Source organism: Balaenoptera physalus (assembly GCF_965194825.1).
Source record: "Balaenoptera physalus genome assembly, chromosome: 20".
Classification (NCBI taxonomy): domain Eukaryota; kingdom Metazoa; phylum Chordata; class Mammalia; order Artiodactyla; family Balaenopteridae; genus Balaenoptera; species Balaenoptera physalus.
In genome coordinates this window covers 9,717,175-9,731,294 of record NC_138901.1, presented here as the reverse complement: position 1 = coordinate 9,731,294, position 14,120 = coordinate 9,717,175, and the positions used below count along the sequence as shown (strand labels likewise).

Sequence of the window (14,120 nt, the reverse complement as noted above, 5' to 3'; positions counted from 1 at the left end):
TGTAACAGTTTGCATCTACTAACCCCAAACTCCCAGTCCAACCCTCCCCAAACCCCTCCCCGTTGGCAACCACAAGTCTGTTCTCTATGTCTGTGAGTCTCTTTCTGCTTTGTAGATAGGTTCATTTGTGCCTATTTTAGAGTCCACATATAAGTGATATCGTATGGTATTTGTCTTTTTCTTTCTGACTTACTTCACTTAGTATGATAATCTCTAGTTGCATCCATGTTGCTGCAAATGGCATTATTTCGTTCTTTTTTATGGCTGAGTAGTATTCCATTGTATGTATGTACCACATTTTTATCCATTCATCTGTCAGTGGACATTTAAGTTGTTTCCATGTCTTGGCTATTGTGAATAGTGCTGCTATGAACATAGGGGTGCGTGTGTCTTTTTGAATTATAGTTTTATCTGGATATATGCCCAGGAGTGGGATTGCTGGATCATATGGTAATACTAGTTTTAGTTTTCTGAGGAACCTCCATATTGTTTTCCATAGTGGCTGCACCAACTTACATTCTCACCAACACTGTAGGAGGATTCCCTTTGCTCCACACCCCCTCCAGCATTTTTTATTTGTAGACTTTTTAATAATGGCCATTCTGACTTGTGTGAGGTGATACCTCATTATAGTTTTGATTTGCATTTCTTGAATAATTAGTGATATTGAGCATGTTTTCATGTGCCTATTGGCCATCTGTCTGTCTTCTTTGGAGAAATGTCTATTTAGGTCTTCTGCCCATTTTTCGACTGGGTTGTTGGTTTTTCTGTTGTTGTTGAGCCGTATGAGCTGTTTGTATATTTTGGAAATTAAGCTCTTGTTGGTTGCCTCGTTTGCAAATGTTTTCTCCCATTCTGTAGGTTGTCTTTTCGTTTTGTTTATGCTTTCTTTTGCTGTGCAAACGCTTATAAGTTTGATTAGGTCCCATTTGTTTATTTTTGCTTTTATTTCTATCGCCTTGGGAGACTGACCTAAGAAAACATTGGCATGATTTTTTTTTTTTTTTAATAGCTACTTTATTTATTTATTTATTTATTTTTGGCTGTGTTGGGTCTTTGGTTCGTGCGAGGGCTTTCTCTAGTTACGGCAAGTGGGGGCCACTCTTCATCGCGGTGCGGGGACCGCTCTTCATCGCGGTGCGGGGACCGCTCTTCATCGCGGTGCGCGGGCCTTTCACTATCGCGGCCCCTTCCGTTGCAGGGCACGGGCTCCAGATGCGCAGGCTCAGTAGTTGTGGCTCACGGGCCCAGCTGCTCCGTGGCATGTGGGATCTTCCCAGACCAGGGCTCGAACCCGTGTCCCCTGCATTAGCAGGCAGATTCTCAACCACTGCGCCACCAGGGAAGCCCTGGCATGATTTATGCCAGAGAATATTTTGCCTATGATCCCTTCTAGGAGTTTTATGGTATCATGACTTATATTTAAGTCTTTAAGCCATTTTGAGTTTATTTTTGTGCATGGTGTGAGGGTGTGTTCTAACTTCATTGATTTACATGCAGCTGTCCAACTTTCCCAGCAGTATTTGCTGAAGAGACTGTCTTTTCCCATTTTATATCCTTGCCTCCTTTGTCAAAGATTAATTGACCATAGGTGTGTGGGTTTATCTCTGGGCTCTCTATTCTGTTCCATTGATCTGTATGTCTGTTTTTGTGCCAATACCACACTGTTTTCATTACTGTAGCTTTGTAGTATTGTCTGAAGTCTGGGAGCATTATGCTTCCTGCTTTGTTCTTTTTCCTCAGGATTGCTTTGGCAATTCTGGGTCTCTTATGGTTCCGTATAAATTTTAGGATTATTTGTTCTAGTTCTGTGAAAAATGTCATGGGTAATTTGATAGGGATTGTGTTAAATCTGTATATTGCTTTGGATAGTATGGCCATTTTAACAATATTAATTCTTCCAATCCATGGGATATCTTTCCATTTCTTTGAATCATCTTTAATTTCTTTTATTAGTGTTTCACAGTTCTCAGCATATAAGTCTTTCACCTCCTTGGTCAGGTTTATCCCTAAGTATTTTATTTTGGGGGGTGTGATTTTAAAAGGTTTGTTTTTTTTTTTTTTTACATTCCCTTTCTGATATTTCATTGTTAAAGAAATGCAACCAATTTCTGTATGTTAATCTTGTATCCTGCTACCTTGCTGAATTCATTTGTCAGTTCTAGTATTTTTTGTGTGGAGTCTTTAGGGTTTTCTATGTATAGTATCATGTCATCTGCATATAAGGACAGCTTTACCTCTTCCCTTCCAATTTGAATACCTTTTATTTCTTTTTCTTGTCTGACTGCTATGTCTCAAACTTCTAATACTATGTCGAAGAGAAGTGGTGAGAATGGGCATCCTTGTTCCAGATTTTAGCAGGAAGGCTTTCAGCTTTTCACCATTGAGTATTATATTGGTTGTGGGTTGTCATAAAAAGCTTTTATTATGTTGCGATATGGTCCCTCTATACCCACTTTGGTAAAAGTTTTTATCATGAATGGATGTTGAATTTTGTCAGATGCTTCTTCTGCATCTATTGAGATGATCATGTGGTTTTTGTCTTTTCTTTTGTTGATGTGGTGTATTACATTGATTTTTGCGTATGTGGAGCCATCCTTGTGAACTTGGGATGAATCCTTCTTGGTCATGGTGTATGATCTTTTTTGATCTTTTTAATGTGTTGTTGTATTCAGTTTGCTAATATTTTGCTGAGATTTTTTTGCATCTATACTCATCAAAGATATTGGCCTATAATTTTCTTTTTTGGTGGTATCTTTGTCTGGTTTTGGTATCAGGGTGATGGTGGCTTCATAGAATGTCTTTGGGAGTGTTCCCTCCTCTTCAATCTTTTGGAAGACTTTGAGAAGGATTAGTAATAGTTCCTCTTTATATGTTTGGTAGAATTCGCCTATGAAGCCATCTGGTCCAGGACTTTTGTAGGGAGTTTTTTTGGTTACATATTCTATTTAATTTCTAGTGATTTGTCTGTTCAAATTATCTATTTTCCTTGATTCAATTTTGGTGAGCTGTATGTTTCCAGAAAGTTGTCCATTTCTTCTAGGTTGTCCAATTTGTTGGCCAATAATTGTTCATAATATTCTCTTATGTTTGTTTGTTTGGTTTTTTTTCAGTATCAGTTGATGTTTCTCCTCTTTCATTTCTTATTTTGTTTATTTGGGTTCTCTCTCTTTTCATCTTGGTGAGCCTAGCCACAGGTTTGTCAATTTTGTTTATCCTTTCAAAGAACCAGCTCTTGGTTTTATTGCTTTTTTTTTTCTATTTTTTAATCTCTATTTTGTTTCCTCTCTGATATTTATTATTTCCTTCCTTCTGCTGACTTTAAACTTTGTTAAAAGTTTTTAATTTTGATGAGGCCTAATTTATCTTTTTCTTTGGTCACTTATGCTTTTGGTGTCATATATAAGAAACCATTGCTCATTCAAGGTTATAAAGATCTACTCCTATGCTTTATGCTAAGAGTTTTATAATTTTAGCTCTTACATTTAGGTCTTTGATCCATTTTTTAGTTAATTTTTTAGGTGGTGTGAGGTGAGGGTCCAACTTCATTCCTTTGCATGGGTTCCAATACTATTTATTGAAAAGATTCTTCTTTCCCCAATTGAATTGTCTTTGTACCCTTGTCTAAAATCAGTTGCCCATAAATGTATGTGTTTATTTTTGGACTCATCAATTCTATTCCATTGATCTATCCTTATAGCAGCCACACCCAGTCTTAATTACCATAGCTTTCTAGTAAGTTTTTTAAATAATTTTTTATTGAAGTATAGTTTATTTACAATGTTTCAGGTGTACAGCTAAGTGATTCAGTTATAGATACATATATCTATTCTTTTTCAAATTCTTTTCCATTATAGGTTATTACAAGATATTGGATATAGTTCCTGTGCTATACAGTAGGTCCTTGTTGTTTATCTGTTTTGTTTTGTTTTAATTTATTTTATTTATTTATTTTTGTGTGTGTTGGGTCTTCGTTGTGGTGCATGGGCTTCTCATTGCAGTGGCTTCTCTTGTGGAACATGGGCTGTAGGCACGTGGGCTTCAGTAGTTGTGGCACACAGGCTCAGTAGTTGTGGCTTGTGGGCTCTAGAGCACAGGCTCAGTAGTTGTGGCACACGGGCCTAGTTGCTCTGCGGCATTTGGGATCTTCCCAGACTAGGGCTCAAACCCGTGTCCCCTGCATTGCAGGCAGATTCTTAACCCCTGGGCCACCAGGGAAGTCCCTGTTTATCTGTTTTATATATAGTAATCTGTATCTGTTAATCCCAAATTCCATACTTATCCCTCCCCCCTTTGGTAACCATAAGTTTGTTTTCTATGTCTGTGAGTCTATTTCTTTTTGTAAATAAGTTCATTTGCATCATTTTTTTAGATTCTACATATACGTGATATCATAATGATATTTGTCTTTGTCTGACTTACTTCATTTAGTATGATCATCTCTAGGTCCATCCATGTTGCTGTAAATGGCATTACTTCATTCTTTTTTATGGCTGAGTAATATTTCCTTGTATATATACCACATTCACCTGTTGATGGACATTTAGGTTGCTTCCATGTCTTGACGATTGTAAATAGTGCTGCTATGAACTGTAGTAAGTTTTGAAATTGAGAAGTTTTGAAATTGGGAAACTTCGCTGTTTTTTCAAGATTGTCTTGGCTTTTCTTGGTCCCTCAGATTTCCCTAAGAAATTGAGGATCAGCTTTTCCATTTCTGCAGAAACACAGCTGGGATTTTGGCAAGTATTGTGTTGAATCTGTAGATCAGTTTGAGGAGAACTGCCAACTTAACAATATTAAGTCTTCCATTCCATGAACATGGGATCTCTTTCCATTTATTTGTCTTTAATTTCTTTTAATGATGTTTTGTAGTTTTCAGTGTATAAATCTTGCCCTTCTTTTAAAATTTTATTCCTAAATATTTTATTCTTTTTGATGTTATTGTAAATGGAAATTGTTTTCTGAATTTCATTATCAGGTTGCAATGAGTATTACACTCGGGTAAGTCAGGATGCATGTTATAATGTCTATGTACCTCTAAAAAACAAAAGGTGTATAATAACCAAGATAATGGGGAGGGAATGAAACAAATCTAGAAGAAGGCAAGAAAGGAAAAGAAAGGGAATCTAGAAGAGGCAAGACAGATAATAAGCACTTAATAAGACAATAGCTTTAAACCCCAATATGTTAGTAATTTCCTGAAATGAAAATGAACTAAATGTTCAAAGGCAAAGTTTGTTTAATCCAAGAGCCTTTCCACTGTGGTGGGTAATTGACGGTTGTTCATTTGCTACACCACCACTGGTCACTCAGGTCCTGAGAAGGTTCTAGAAGTCCCAGTTCCCAGGAGACTTGCCGAAGTTCCATGGCAGTTGGTGCCCCTCAAGGGAAGGGAGCCATTTCCTTTACTGGTCTGGGAAAGAGCTGCCCATTGTTTGGCTCTGCTCGCTACCTGAGAAGCCATTTGCTGTCAGCTGTGAGTGGCCATGCATTGTGTGAGGGGTGCTTGGAGGCAAGGCTGAGGAGGCTCCAGGGGACAGAGGTAGAACCCAGGCTACCTGGGTAATGGGTCTACTCTGCTGGACCGAGTAGACCCATTACCCACCCCGGAAGGTGCTCTGTTCCCTGCTCGGGGCCGGTCAGGATTTTGGGCACCCCTTTAAATTTTATGCCCACAGGGAATGCCTCATTTGTCCTGGCCTTTTGGAGCTTCAAGGGTGTCCCCCCAACTCTCCAGTTAACCCTGACCCTACGGGAGAGCCACAAGGGATTCTCCCGGAGGAATGTGAGCAGCTTCTGTGGGGTCCATGGGCACATGATGGGGGCTGGGGGGTGGGAGAGGCCGAAGGGCTGGGCAAAAGTTGGGGTACACTATGGCTGGGGTTAGGACAGGGAGAGTGTGATGAACCCCACACCTGCACATTGGGTCCACCCCCTCCTGTCTGACTTTAGCCCATATCCTGGGGGTGTGATGTCACCTTCCTGGGATCTTTCAACCTGACCCTTTCGTTGCCTCATTTCACCTCTCCCCACCCCGTCACCTTCAGACTATCTTGCTATGATCCTTTCCTTTTCTCCTTTTCCCCAGAGCCCATCTCAACCTTTCCCAGCCTATTAACTTCCTGGTCACAGTTCACACAAGCACACACCACTGCCATGTGGCCCTGCTCCATGGTGATACCCACAGCGGGGCAGAGGGCAGCCATCCAGCCAGAGCAGACAGACACAGCCCCCTGGTCCTCCCTCACCCGCAGCCCACCCATGGCTGAAAACACTATATTCACGATGACCCTTTCCTTTCTCGATTGGTTAGAACAGGGATTTCAGATGGTTCCAGGGACAGGCAGGAAATGGAGATTCCCCAGGAGACTGTGCTGTGTCCGTGTCTCTGTTCATTTAACAGGTGTAAGTGAACGTCAAGATGATGATTACACCAGACGTCAGGTTAGAGTATTTGGAGAGTGTCGCTTCCATCGTCCTAAAGTTCAAGCCGGACAAGTGGAGTAAAATGGTCGGAGCAGAAGAGAACGTGGGTTTGTTCACCGAATTCTTTGAGAAACCGGACGTCCAAGTTCTGGTGCTGACACTCAACCCCGCCGGCATGATCATACCCTGCCTGGGCTTCCCGGCCTCCCTCAAGTCCAAAGGGATGTACTTCATCAAGAAGAAACCTGAGAACATCAGCAAGGACAACTACAAGGACCGTCTGGTCTATGGGGACATAAGCCCCACCCCTGTGGACCAGCTGATCGCCATCGTGGAGGAGGTGGGTGCATCTAGGCCTCTCTGGGGCGGGGCAGAGGGCTCAGGAGGAGCAACACCTGTTTCTCATACTTTGAGTGAGTGGCCTTGAGCGCTGCTACCCAGGGAGCAGGTCCAGGGGCCAGCGGCATCTGCATCACCTAGAAGCCGGTCAGGTGTTCGAGAGCTCAGGCCCGGCTGCCCTGACGGCTGAGACAGATTCGCTTTCTAACCTGACCTCCAGCTGATGCTGTGCATGTGAGGGCTGAGTGGCCCTGGCCACCACCTGTCCTCTCTCGAAATCACTAGAACCTCCATACTGCCCTGGGGACATCCCTGCCTGTAGCCTCAGAAGGCATGGGCCATTTGAGATCCAGTAGATGGGTTTCCTAGTTCTGAGACTTCAAGCAAAGAAAGGGAACAAGCAGGTGCCGCTCTACGTATCTGTCCACTGTTGGCAGGCATGGCAGGTGCAGCTCCCTCTGGAGAGTCAGACCAGCCGGAATTCCAGTGACAGCTTTCCTAGTCATCGTTCTCCTCATCTGTGAGATGGGGACGTGCGTCCCTGCCTTGTGCAGACTCAGGCCACAGGGGCCACTCAGCCAGGACCCAGGCCAGCCTCCTCTCATGTCCACCGAGGCAGCTGGCATGGCCCAAAGCTGGGGCACACGGGTGTTTGTCGTTCTCTGCTCGGGCTGCCCTAACAAAGCACCACAATCTGGAGGCTGCAAGTCCCAGATCAAGGTGTGAGCTGGGCTGGTTCCTTCTGAGGCCTCTCTCCCGGGCGTGTGGACGGCCGTCTTCACACGGCCTTGAGTCTTCGTGTGGCCTTCCCTCTGTGCGTGTCTGTGTCCTCATCTCTGCTGAGGACAACGGTCATATTGGGTTAGGGCCCCCCTTAATCACCTCTCGAAAGGCCCTCTCTCCAAATACAGTCACATCTGGAGGTGCTGGGGCTCCCACGTGTGAACTGGGGCGGGGGCACAATTCAGCCTATAGCAGCACTCGGAGGCAGCGCGAAATGTTTGCTTTCAGCCAGGAGTGTGCGCTCTTGGGCTCTCCCTTCATGGACATGGCACAGGGGCTGGGCTGTCGTCACTGGCCTCAGCACCTCGACTGGCCCCACCTCCTTCTGCAATGGAAGAAGGGCTCGGTTCCCCCCGGGACCCGCACACTGAGGACCCTGCCCCTCCTTTCAGGTCCTCTACTCCCTGTTAAACCAAAGCGAAAACATGAGCGGATGGCCCCGCGTGGTCTCAGAGGACATTGTGAAGCAAGTCCACAAGCTGAAGAACGAGATGTGTGTGATGGGCGGCAAGATCAAGGGGAAGACGCTGCTGCCCATCGCGGAGCACCTGGGCAGTCTGGATGGCACCCTTGAGTCCATGCAGAGGTAGGGACCCGGCCGGGGAGCTGGCTGGAAGGAGGGGCATCTGGTCCCCCACCACCAAGGATAAACTGTCTCACCGAAAACTGGTTTCGGAGCTGACGAAACCGAGGAGGGCAGGATGGTGCCTTTAGGTGCTGAGTCTGAGATCGAAGGCACAAGGACAGAACAGGACGAGACCCTGGAGCCCCCAAGACTCCAGCTCTGGCAACTGCTGGACACCTGTGCTCCAGCCCCTCCTCCGTCAGACACAAGGACTAGGCCAAGGACGTCACATTGTCACATGTCACACAGGAAAGGGGATACCCAGCTTTAGGACGTGGGTACTGAGGGGCAGTGAGGGGCATGGAAGGGATTTTCAGCAGGTGGAGGCTGGGCTTCTATATCGAGGCTGGGGCATCCCAGTGGCCCACAGAAGCATGAGGACTCCGAGGTGGCGCCTTGCACCTGCCTGAGCGCCATTTGCAGCCGCCCGGTGCGTGCGACGCTTGAAGCAAGTTGCAGTGATAGTGTGTTCCTTTACTCCCATCAGAGGGCGACCGCTCCTGCAGGGCTTATCACATGGCAGGTCCTCTAGGCCCCCAGCACATGCCCCATGGTGACCCCAGTCAGAACTGCTGGAGGAGCCGTCATGAACGTGGATTTCATTCCAGAGCTGGCCCTCCTCATCCTCTTTCTTGGGGGCACTGGCATCCCTGGCAACACCCAGCGTTGGTGCAGGGTCTCTCCTGGCTGACAGCCTCTCCCCCCGACTCTGCCCGGCAGGATCCCCTCCTCCCTGGACAACTCGCTGCTGCACGCCATCGAGACCATCGTCATCGACTGGTCCCACCAGATCCGGGATGTGCTGAGCAAAGACTCGGCCCAGGCCCTGCTGGACGGGCTGCACCCCCTGCCCCGAGTCGAGTTTGAGTTCTGGGACGCCCGGCTGATGAACCTCAAGTGCATCCACGAGCAGGTGACGCCTTTTCTGCCCCTGGCGACCAGGCGCCCACTGGAGTCCTGAGCATCCAGCCTCCCCAAGGGGACCCCTGAGGGGACCCGGGTAACCCGCGTGGACCCGCATGGATCCCTCAGCACCGGCGATGGGGTCAGGCAGCCTTCGTCTAGAATCTGTTGAAAGGCTAATTTTCTTCTTTCCTTCTCAGCTCAACAGGCCCAAAGTGAACAAAATCGTCGAGATCCTGGAAAAAGCCAAAAGCTGCTACTGGCCAGCCCTGCAAAACGTGTATACGAATGTCACTGAGGGTAAGCGGGTGGCCCTATGAGAACACCTCGCCCCTCCAAGAGGAAGGTATCAGCCCCTCCCGGGAGGGGCTGGGCAGGCCCCTTGCTGACCCCGGGGCGGGGGCGGAGCTTGCTTGGGCCCCGCCTTTTGAGGAAGACCCGTTCTTGAGGCAGTGGGTGTCCATAAACACACAGAGCTGCCCGTCACCACTTGTGACCGTCGGGAGTGGGGTCCGGCTTCCGCTCCCCTGCGGATGAGCCCCTGTTCTTGTCTGGGGCAGGCCTGAAGGAAGCCAACGATATAGTGCTGTACCTGAAGCCTCTGCAGATCTTGTTGGAGGAGATGGAACAGGCTGACTTCACGATGGTATGTTAGCAAGAGAAAGGTCATTTGGCAGGGGCTGGGCTTGTGTCTTGGGGGAGCAGGGGCTGCGGGCTTCCTGGCTGTGGTCGGGCACGAGGGCCTGGCGAGTGCCTCTTCCTTCCCCTTGGGGGTCCCCTCCTGGGCCGTGGGAAGGGGCGTGCTGAGGTGCTGTGACAAAGTGCCTGCCCGGCCCATCTCTCCCCAGCTCCCGAATTTCATCGCCAAGGTGCTGTATACCATCTGCTTCATCTGGGCCACGTCCGAGCACTACAATACGCCCTCCAGGATCCTCGTCATCCTGCAGGAGTTCTGCAACCAGCTCATCGAGATGGTAGCCCACGTGGCCCTGGCCACCTTCCCTGCCTCCTGATTGCCGCCCGCCCACACCACCCCGTGTTCCCCAGCAGTTTAAAAACAGGCTAAGGTGCTGGTGCAGGGATTTACAGGCTCCGGGCTAAGGCTGGGCCCTCTGGGTGGCCACCCAGGGTTCTCCCAAGACCTGGGCAGTGCCAGCCCAACCTGCCCCACGCCGGGAGTGGGGAGGAAAGAAAGTGGGGCGGCCCACTGAGTCCCAGCACCCCAAGGCTCGGCCGGGGGCTTTGTGGGGTTTATCTGCTCCGACACCAAGCCTCCTCCCGTCTACCTCAACACCGATTCCCTTTCCTTCTTCCATTTCACAAGCAGGGGTTACACAGCCTCCAAGGTGTGAGTTGCCTCCTTGTGCCCCTGGGCTGCTTGCGTGTGTTAGAATCATGCTCGCAGCCCTGTCTGCAGGCCCAGAGGGACCTAGTGGCCCAGGATCCCGCAGCCGTAGCAGGACTGCGTTTCTGGGCCCCTAGTCATCTGCCATCAAAATCTGGTTGTGCTGTGGCCTTAGCCCGGCGTGAGGGTCCCGGTGAGAGAAACGGCTCGGGCGCCTGCAAATGCCCCGCAGTCAGCAGACGGGCTGGGACCGTGGATGTGTCAGAAGAAGTGGCCCAGGGGCCCGGGGCGGGTCATTCTAACCAGTGAAACAGCTGTGGACAGTGCACCCGGATGTCACCTCTCCGACTGGTCCGAACTTGGGGACGCCTTCCCTTCTGCCCAGACTCGGACCTACCTGAGTCCCGATGAGGTGCTGAAAGGCCTGCAGGGTGAAACTGTGGAGGCGCTGAGCGGCGTCTCTCTGTCCGTGAGCGTCCTAAAGGAGCTGTACCGAGCCTACGAGTTCTGCTGCACCAACATGAAGCTTTTCTTCAAGGTACGGTCTGGTTTGTAGAGAGCGAACCGGGGGAAAGAGGTCAGGGTGATGTTGGCCCCGGCGTCGGACCCCATGGACGTGTCGGAGGCAAACGCAGCCTTTTCTCTCTCTCTCTCTCTCTCTCTCCCCTAGAAAGACAAGGAGCCGGTGCCTTGGGAATTCCCTTCTTCTCTTGCCTTTTCCAGAATAAATTCCTTTTTCCACCGCATCCAGACCATCGAGGTAAAGGTGGAATTTGGCTCACCTCCCCCTGCACCACTCCGGCTGCCCTCACCTTAGGAGAGCCGTGTCTTCCGTCCTTATCTCGCTTGCAAATAGGCTGCCAAACGTCTGTGTCATGGGGAAACCGAGTCCCTGGGCCACCTCTGCCAGGCCTGGAGCTGTTAGCCCAGAACAAAGCGACCCATTTTGCTTGCTTTTCCCCTTTCTCCTGCTTTCTGTCTATGAGCAGGTTAATGACAAGGTCAGTGACCCTGGTCAGGAAGCCTGCAGGCCAAGGGGGAGAGAGTTAGTGGGACTAAGTTAGCCCAAGTGAAGATTTAAGAGGGACCCTATTTGGATACATGGAATGACACATGGCAAATTAAAATTTTAAAAAAGGTTCAAAATGGTTTCCTCTGGGGAGAAGAGGTGAGGGGTGAAGGCATGGGTAGGGCAAGAAAGTTTTCCTTTTTGTTTTGTAATCTTTATGGTCTTTTTTTTTTTTTTTAACTTTATGCACATTACATCCTTTAAAAAAAAAAAGGCGGGGTTGGGGGGAATCATCCTGGAACCGTTCATTCACTGGGCAGTGATGTTATGATGGACGCCATCAACAGTGGCTCCAGGAAGGCGTGTCTAGTTCTCATCCGCACCCTCTGGGAGGCAAAGCAGGAAGCCCCCTTAAGACTCCCAAATTCCCATCATGGAGTGTTGCTTCATGCCTGAAGGCTCGAGCCCAAGAACTGGAAGGTCCCAGCCAAGTTTCTGGCCAAGCAGCCACTGGTCCCTACATTATAGATTGTGAATCAGGATGACGCTTCTAGGAAAAGAGGGGCTTTTTGGGGTGGGGGAAATGGCCGTGCCAGCCACCCCCTGCCTGAGGGCTGTGCCACCCTCCTTGGGTGTAAGAGCCCCAGAGCTCAGGGCATGGGGATGCTGTTACTTTGCGTTAGGTTTGCTTGGGTTATAGCTCGATACATCTTGGACATCTGGTGGGGGAAGTGGCATCAACCTCGGCACTGGCTTAGGGGAGGGACACGAGTACCCTACGAGCACCTTCCGTCTAAGCAGCACCAGGCACTGGGTCAGGCACCTGGGGGCTGCTCATCATCCTCAAGAAGCCTTTGGGGTCTCGATCGGGGAATAAGAGCTACACACAGAAGCGTTAGATAACGTGATAGGACTGAATGGGGTTAAGTGCCAAAAGGAAGAGCACAGATAGCAATTGGGGATTCTGGAAAAGAAGGCACCACCATGGGCTAAAATAGGTGGGACGGCTTCCAGGAGAAGGCGAGGTGAGACCCACACCTCGGAGGGAGTGAGGGAGTGGGATTTACACTCAAACATCCATCAGGCACCCTGTACGTGAGGCCATCAGGAGCCACCGCGTGCCTTTCCAACTGCTTCATCCCACAGCTGAGGAAGTGGGGCCCCGGTAAAGTGTGATTTATGTAGAGGCACATTTCGCCCAGTGTTGGGTCAGGACAAGAGCCCGACCTTCACCTCCTCCTCCTCCACGATCACAACTTGGAGATGACTCATGGGACCCTTCCTTCCATCTCTGCTACAGCAACAGCTTTAGAGAACATTAACACCAATACACAGAGGGCCCCTCCAGACTGCTGTGTGGCCCCGGGGCTCCTCCCTGCCGGGGTCAGAGCTGGATGAGGGACTGAACTGTTGGCGTAGTTAGGAAGATGAACTGACGAGGGTGCTGGGGTTTCCTCCACCAGGACCTTTATAAAACAGCCATCGAGTTTCTGAAGCTGGAGAAGATTGAGCTCGGGGGCGTGAGGGGCAACATCCTCGGAAGCCAGGTCGCTCAGATCTATGATGAGGTCTTTGAGCTGGTGAAGGTTTTTGCCGACTGCAAATACGACCCCTTGGACCCCGGAGATTCGGTAAGTCAGGGGCCTTGGCAGGATCGATGGCAAATGCCCAGAGAGTGGGAAGGCACATGGAGGGAGCACGTGTGACAGAGAAAAAATGGTGCAAAAGATCTGCCCTGGGACTTCCCTGGTGGTCTAGTGGTTAGGACTCTGTGCTGCCAACACAGGGGGCGAGGGTTCGATCCCTGGTCGGGGAACTAAGATCCCACGTGCCGCAAGGCAAGGCCTAAAGATAAAACAAACAAACACCAAAAAACTCTGCCTGTGGAGCAGCCTCCAAGACAGTGAGCTAGCTCAGCCCAGATGTAACCTGAATCCTGCCGAGGGGGTGGGGGTGTCCGTGGGCATTGGAGTGAGCCCGCCCCCGTGCTTTGCATGCTGGCTACGGTTACAAGGTTGGTGTTTTAATTCGCTTTCAGAGTTTTGATGACGATTACGCTGAGTTTGAGACCAAAATTCAAGATCTGGATAGGAGGCTGGCCACGATCTTTTGCCAGGGGTTTGACGACTGCAGTTCTATTGAGTCCTGTGCAAAGGTACGGGTGGGCGGGGGCTCTGCATTGACTGGGAGTTCGTCACAGCAGCACCGCGATGCCGAGAACGATTGTAGAGGTGGTCTAATCATGCAGCCTCATTCATAGGTGAAGAGCTAGGCCCAGAAAAGGCCAGGGACCTTTCTCGGGGCCTTAGCGCAAGTCAGCAATCTTCACCTTGAGTAGCACTGCCACATCTTAGAGTAAGAGAGGAAAGTGAACACGAGGTGGTTACTTTACTGAGTCCTCTTGTGCTCCATTTATCCTTATAGGGTTCAGTTCCCCCACTACTTATAAGGAACAGAAGTTAGAGAGAGGCAAAGTTGCTATAAAAATAAAACCCATCCACATTTTGAGCCACTGAGCCACACTGACACTTTCTTCAACATTTGAGACCCAAGAAATAAACACAGTATCATTACGGGGGGCCGTCTCTAGGTGGTGGGGTGATGGCTAATATTTGTCTGTCTTCTGTGTACTTTTCTACAGTTTCCGAGTTGTGTGCATGAAGTGTGTAGTACTTTTACAGTTAGAAAAA

At 49.1% G+C, this 14,120-nt stretch overlaps 1 protein-coding gene and 1 long non-coding RNA gene across 2 annotated transcripts in view; one reads left to right on the top strand and one right to left on the bottom strand.

Moving 5' to 3' along the window:
- LOC309650967 overlaps positions 1-14,120 on the bottom strand; it is a 356,435-nt gene that overhangs the window by 331,232 nt on the left and 11,083 nt on the right. The window lies entirely within an intron of this gene.
- The window catches only part of DNAH17 (dynein axonemal heavy chain 17), a gene marked incomplete at its 3' end in the record, with an annotated part of 115,130 nt that continues 101,993 nt past the window's right edge, over positions 984-14,120 (top strand). Inside the window, exons 1-10 of the mRNA XM_082443049.1 lie at positions 984-6,766; positions 7,941-8,134; positions 8,894-9,086; positions 9,277-9,376; positions 9,637-9,722; positions 9,925-10,050; positions 10,807-10,956; positions 11,092-11,181; positions 12,894-13,061; positions 13,469-13,585. Of these exons, the coding sequence (XP_082299175.1) occupies positions 6,422-6,766; positions 7,941-8,134; positions 8,894-9,086; positions 9,277-9,376; positions 9,637-9,722; positions 9,925-10,050; positions 10,807-10,956; positions 11,092-11,181; positions 12,894-13,061; positions 13,469-13,585 (1,569 nt within the window). The 5' untranslated portion in view covers positions 984-6,421. The remainder of the gene's footprint in view (positions 6,767-7,940; positions 8,135-8,893; positions 9,087-9,276; positions 9,377-9,636; positions 9,723-9,924; positions 10,051-10,806; positions 10,957-11,091; positions 11,182-12,893; positions 13,062-13,468; positions 13,586-14,120) is intronic.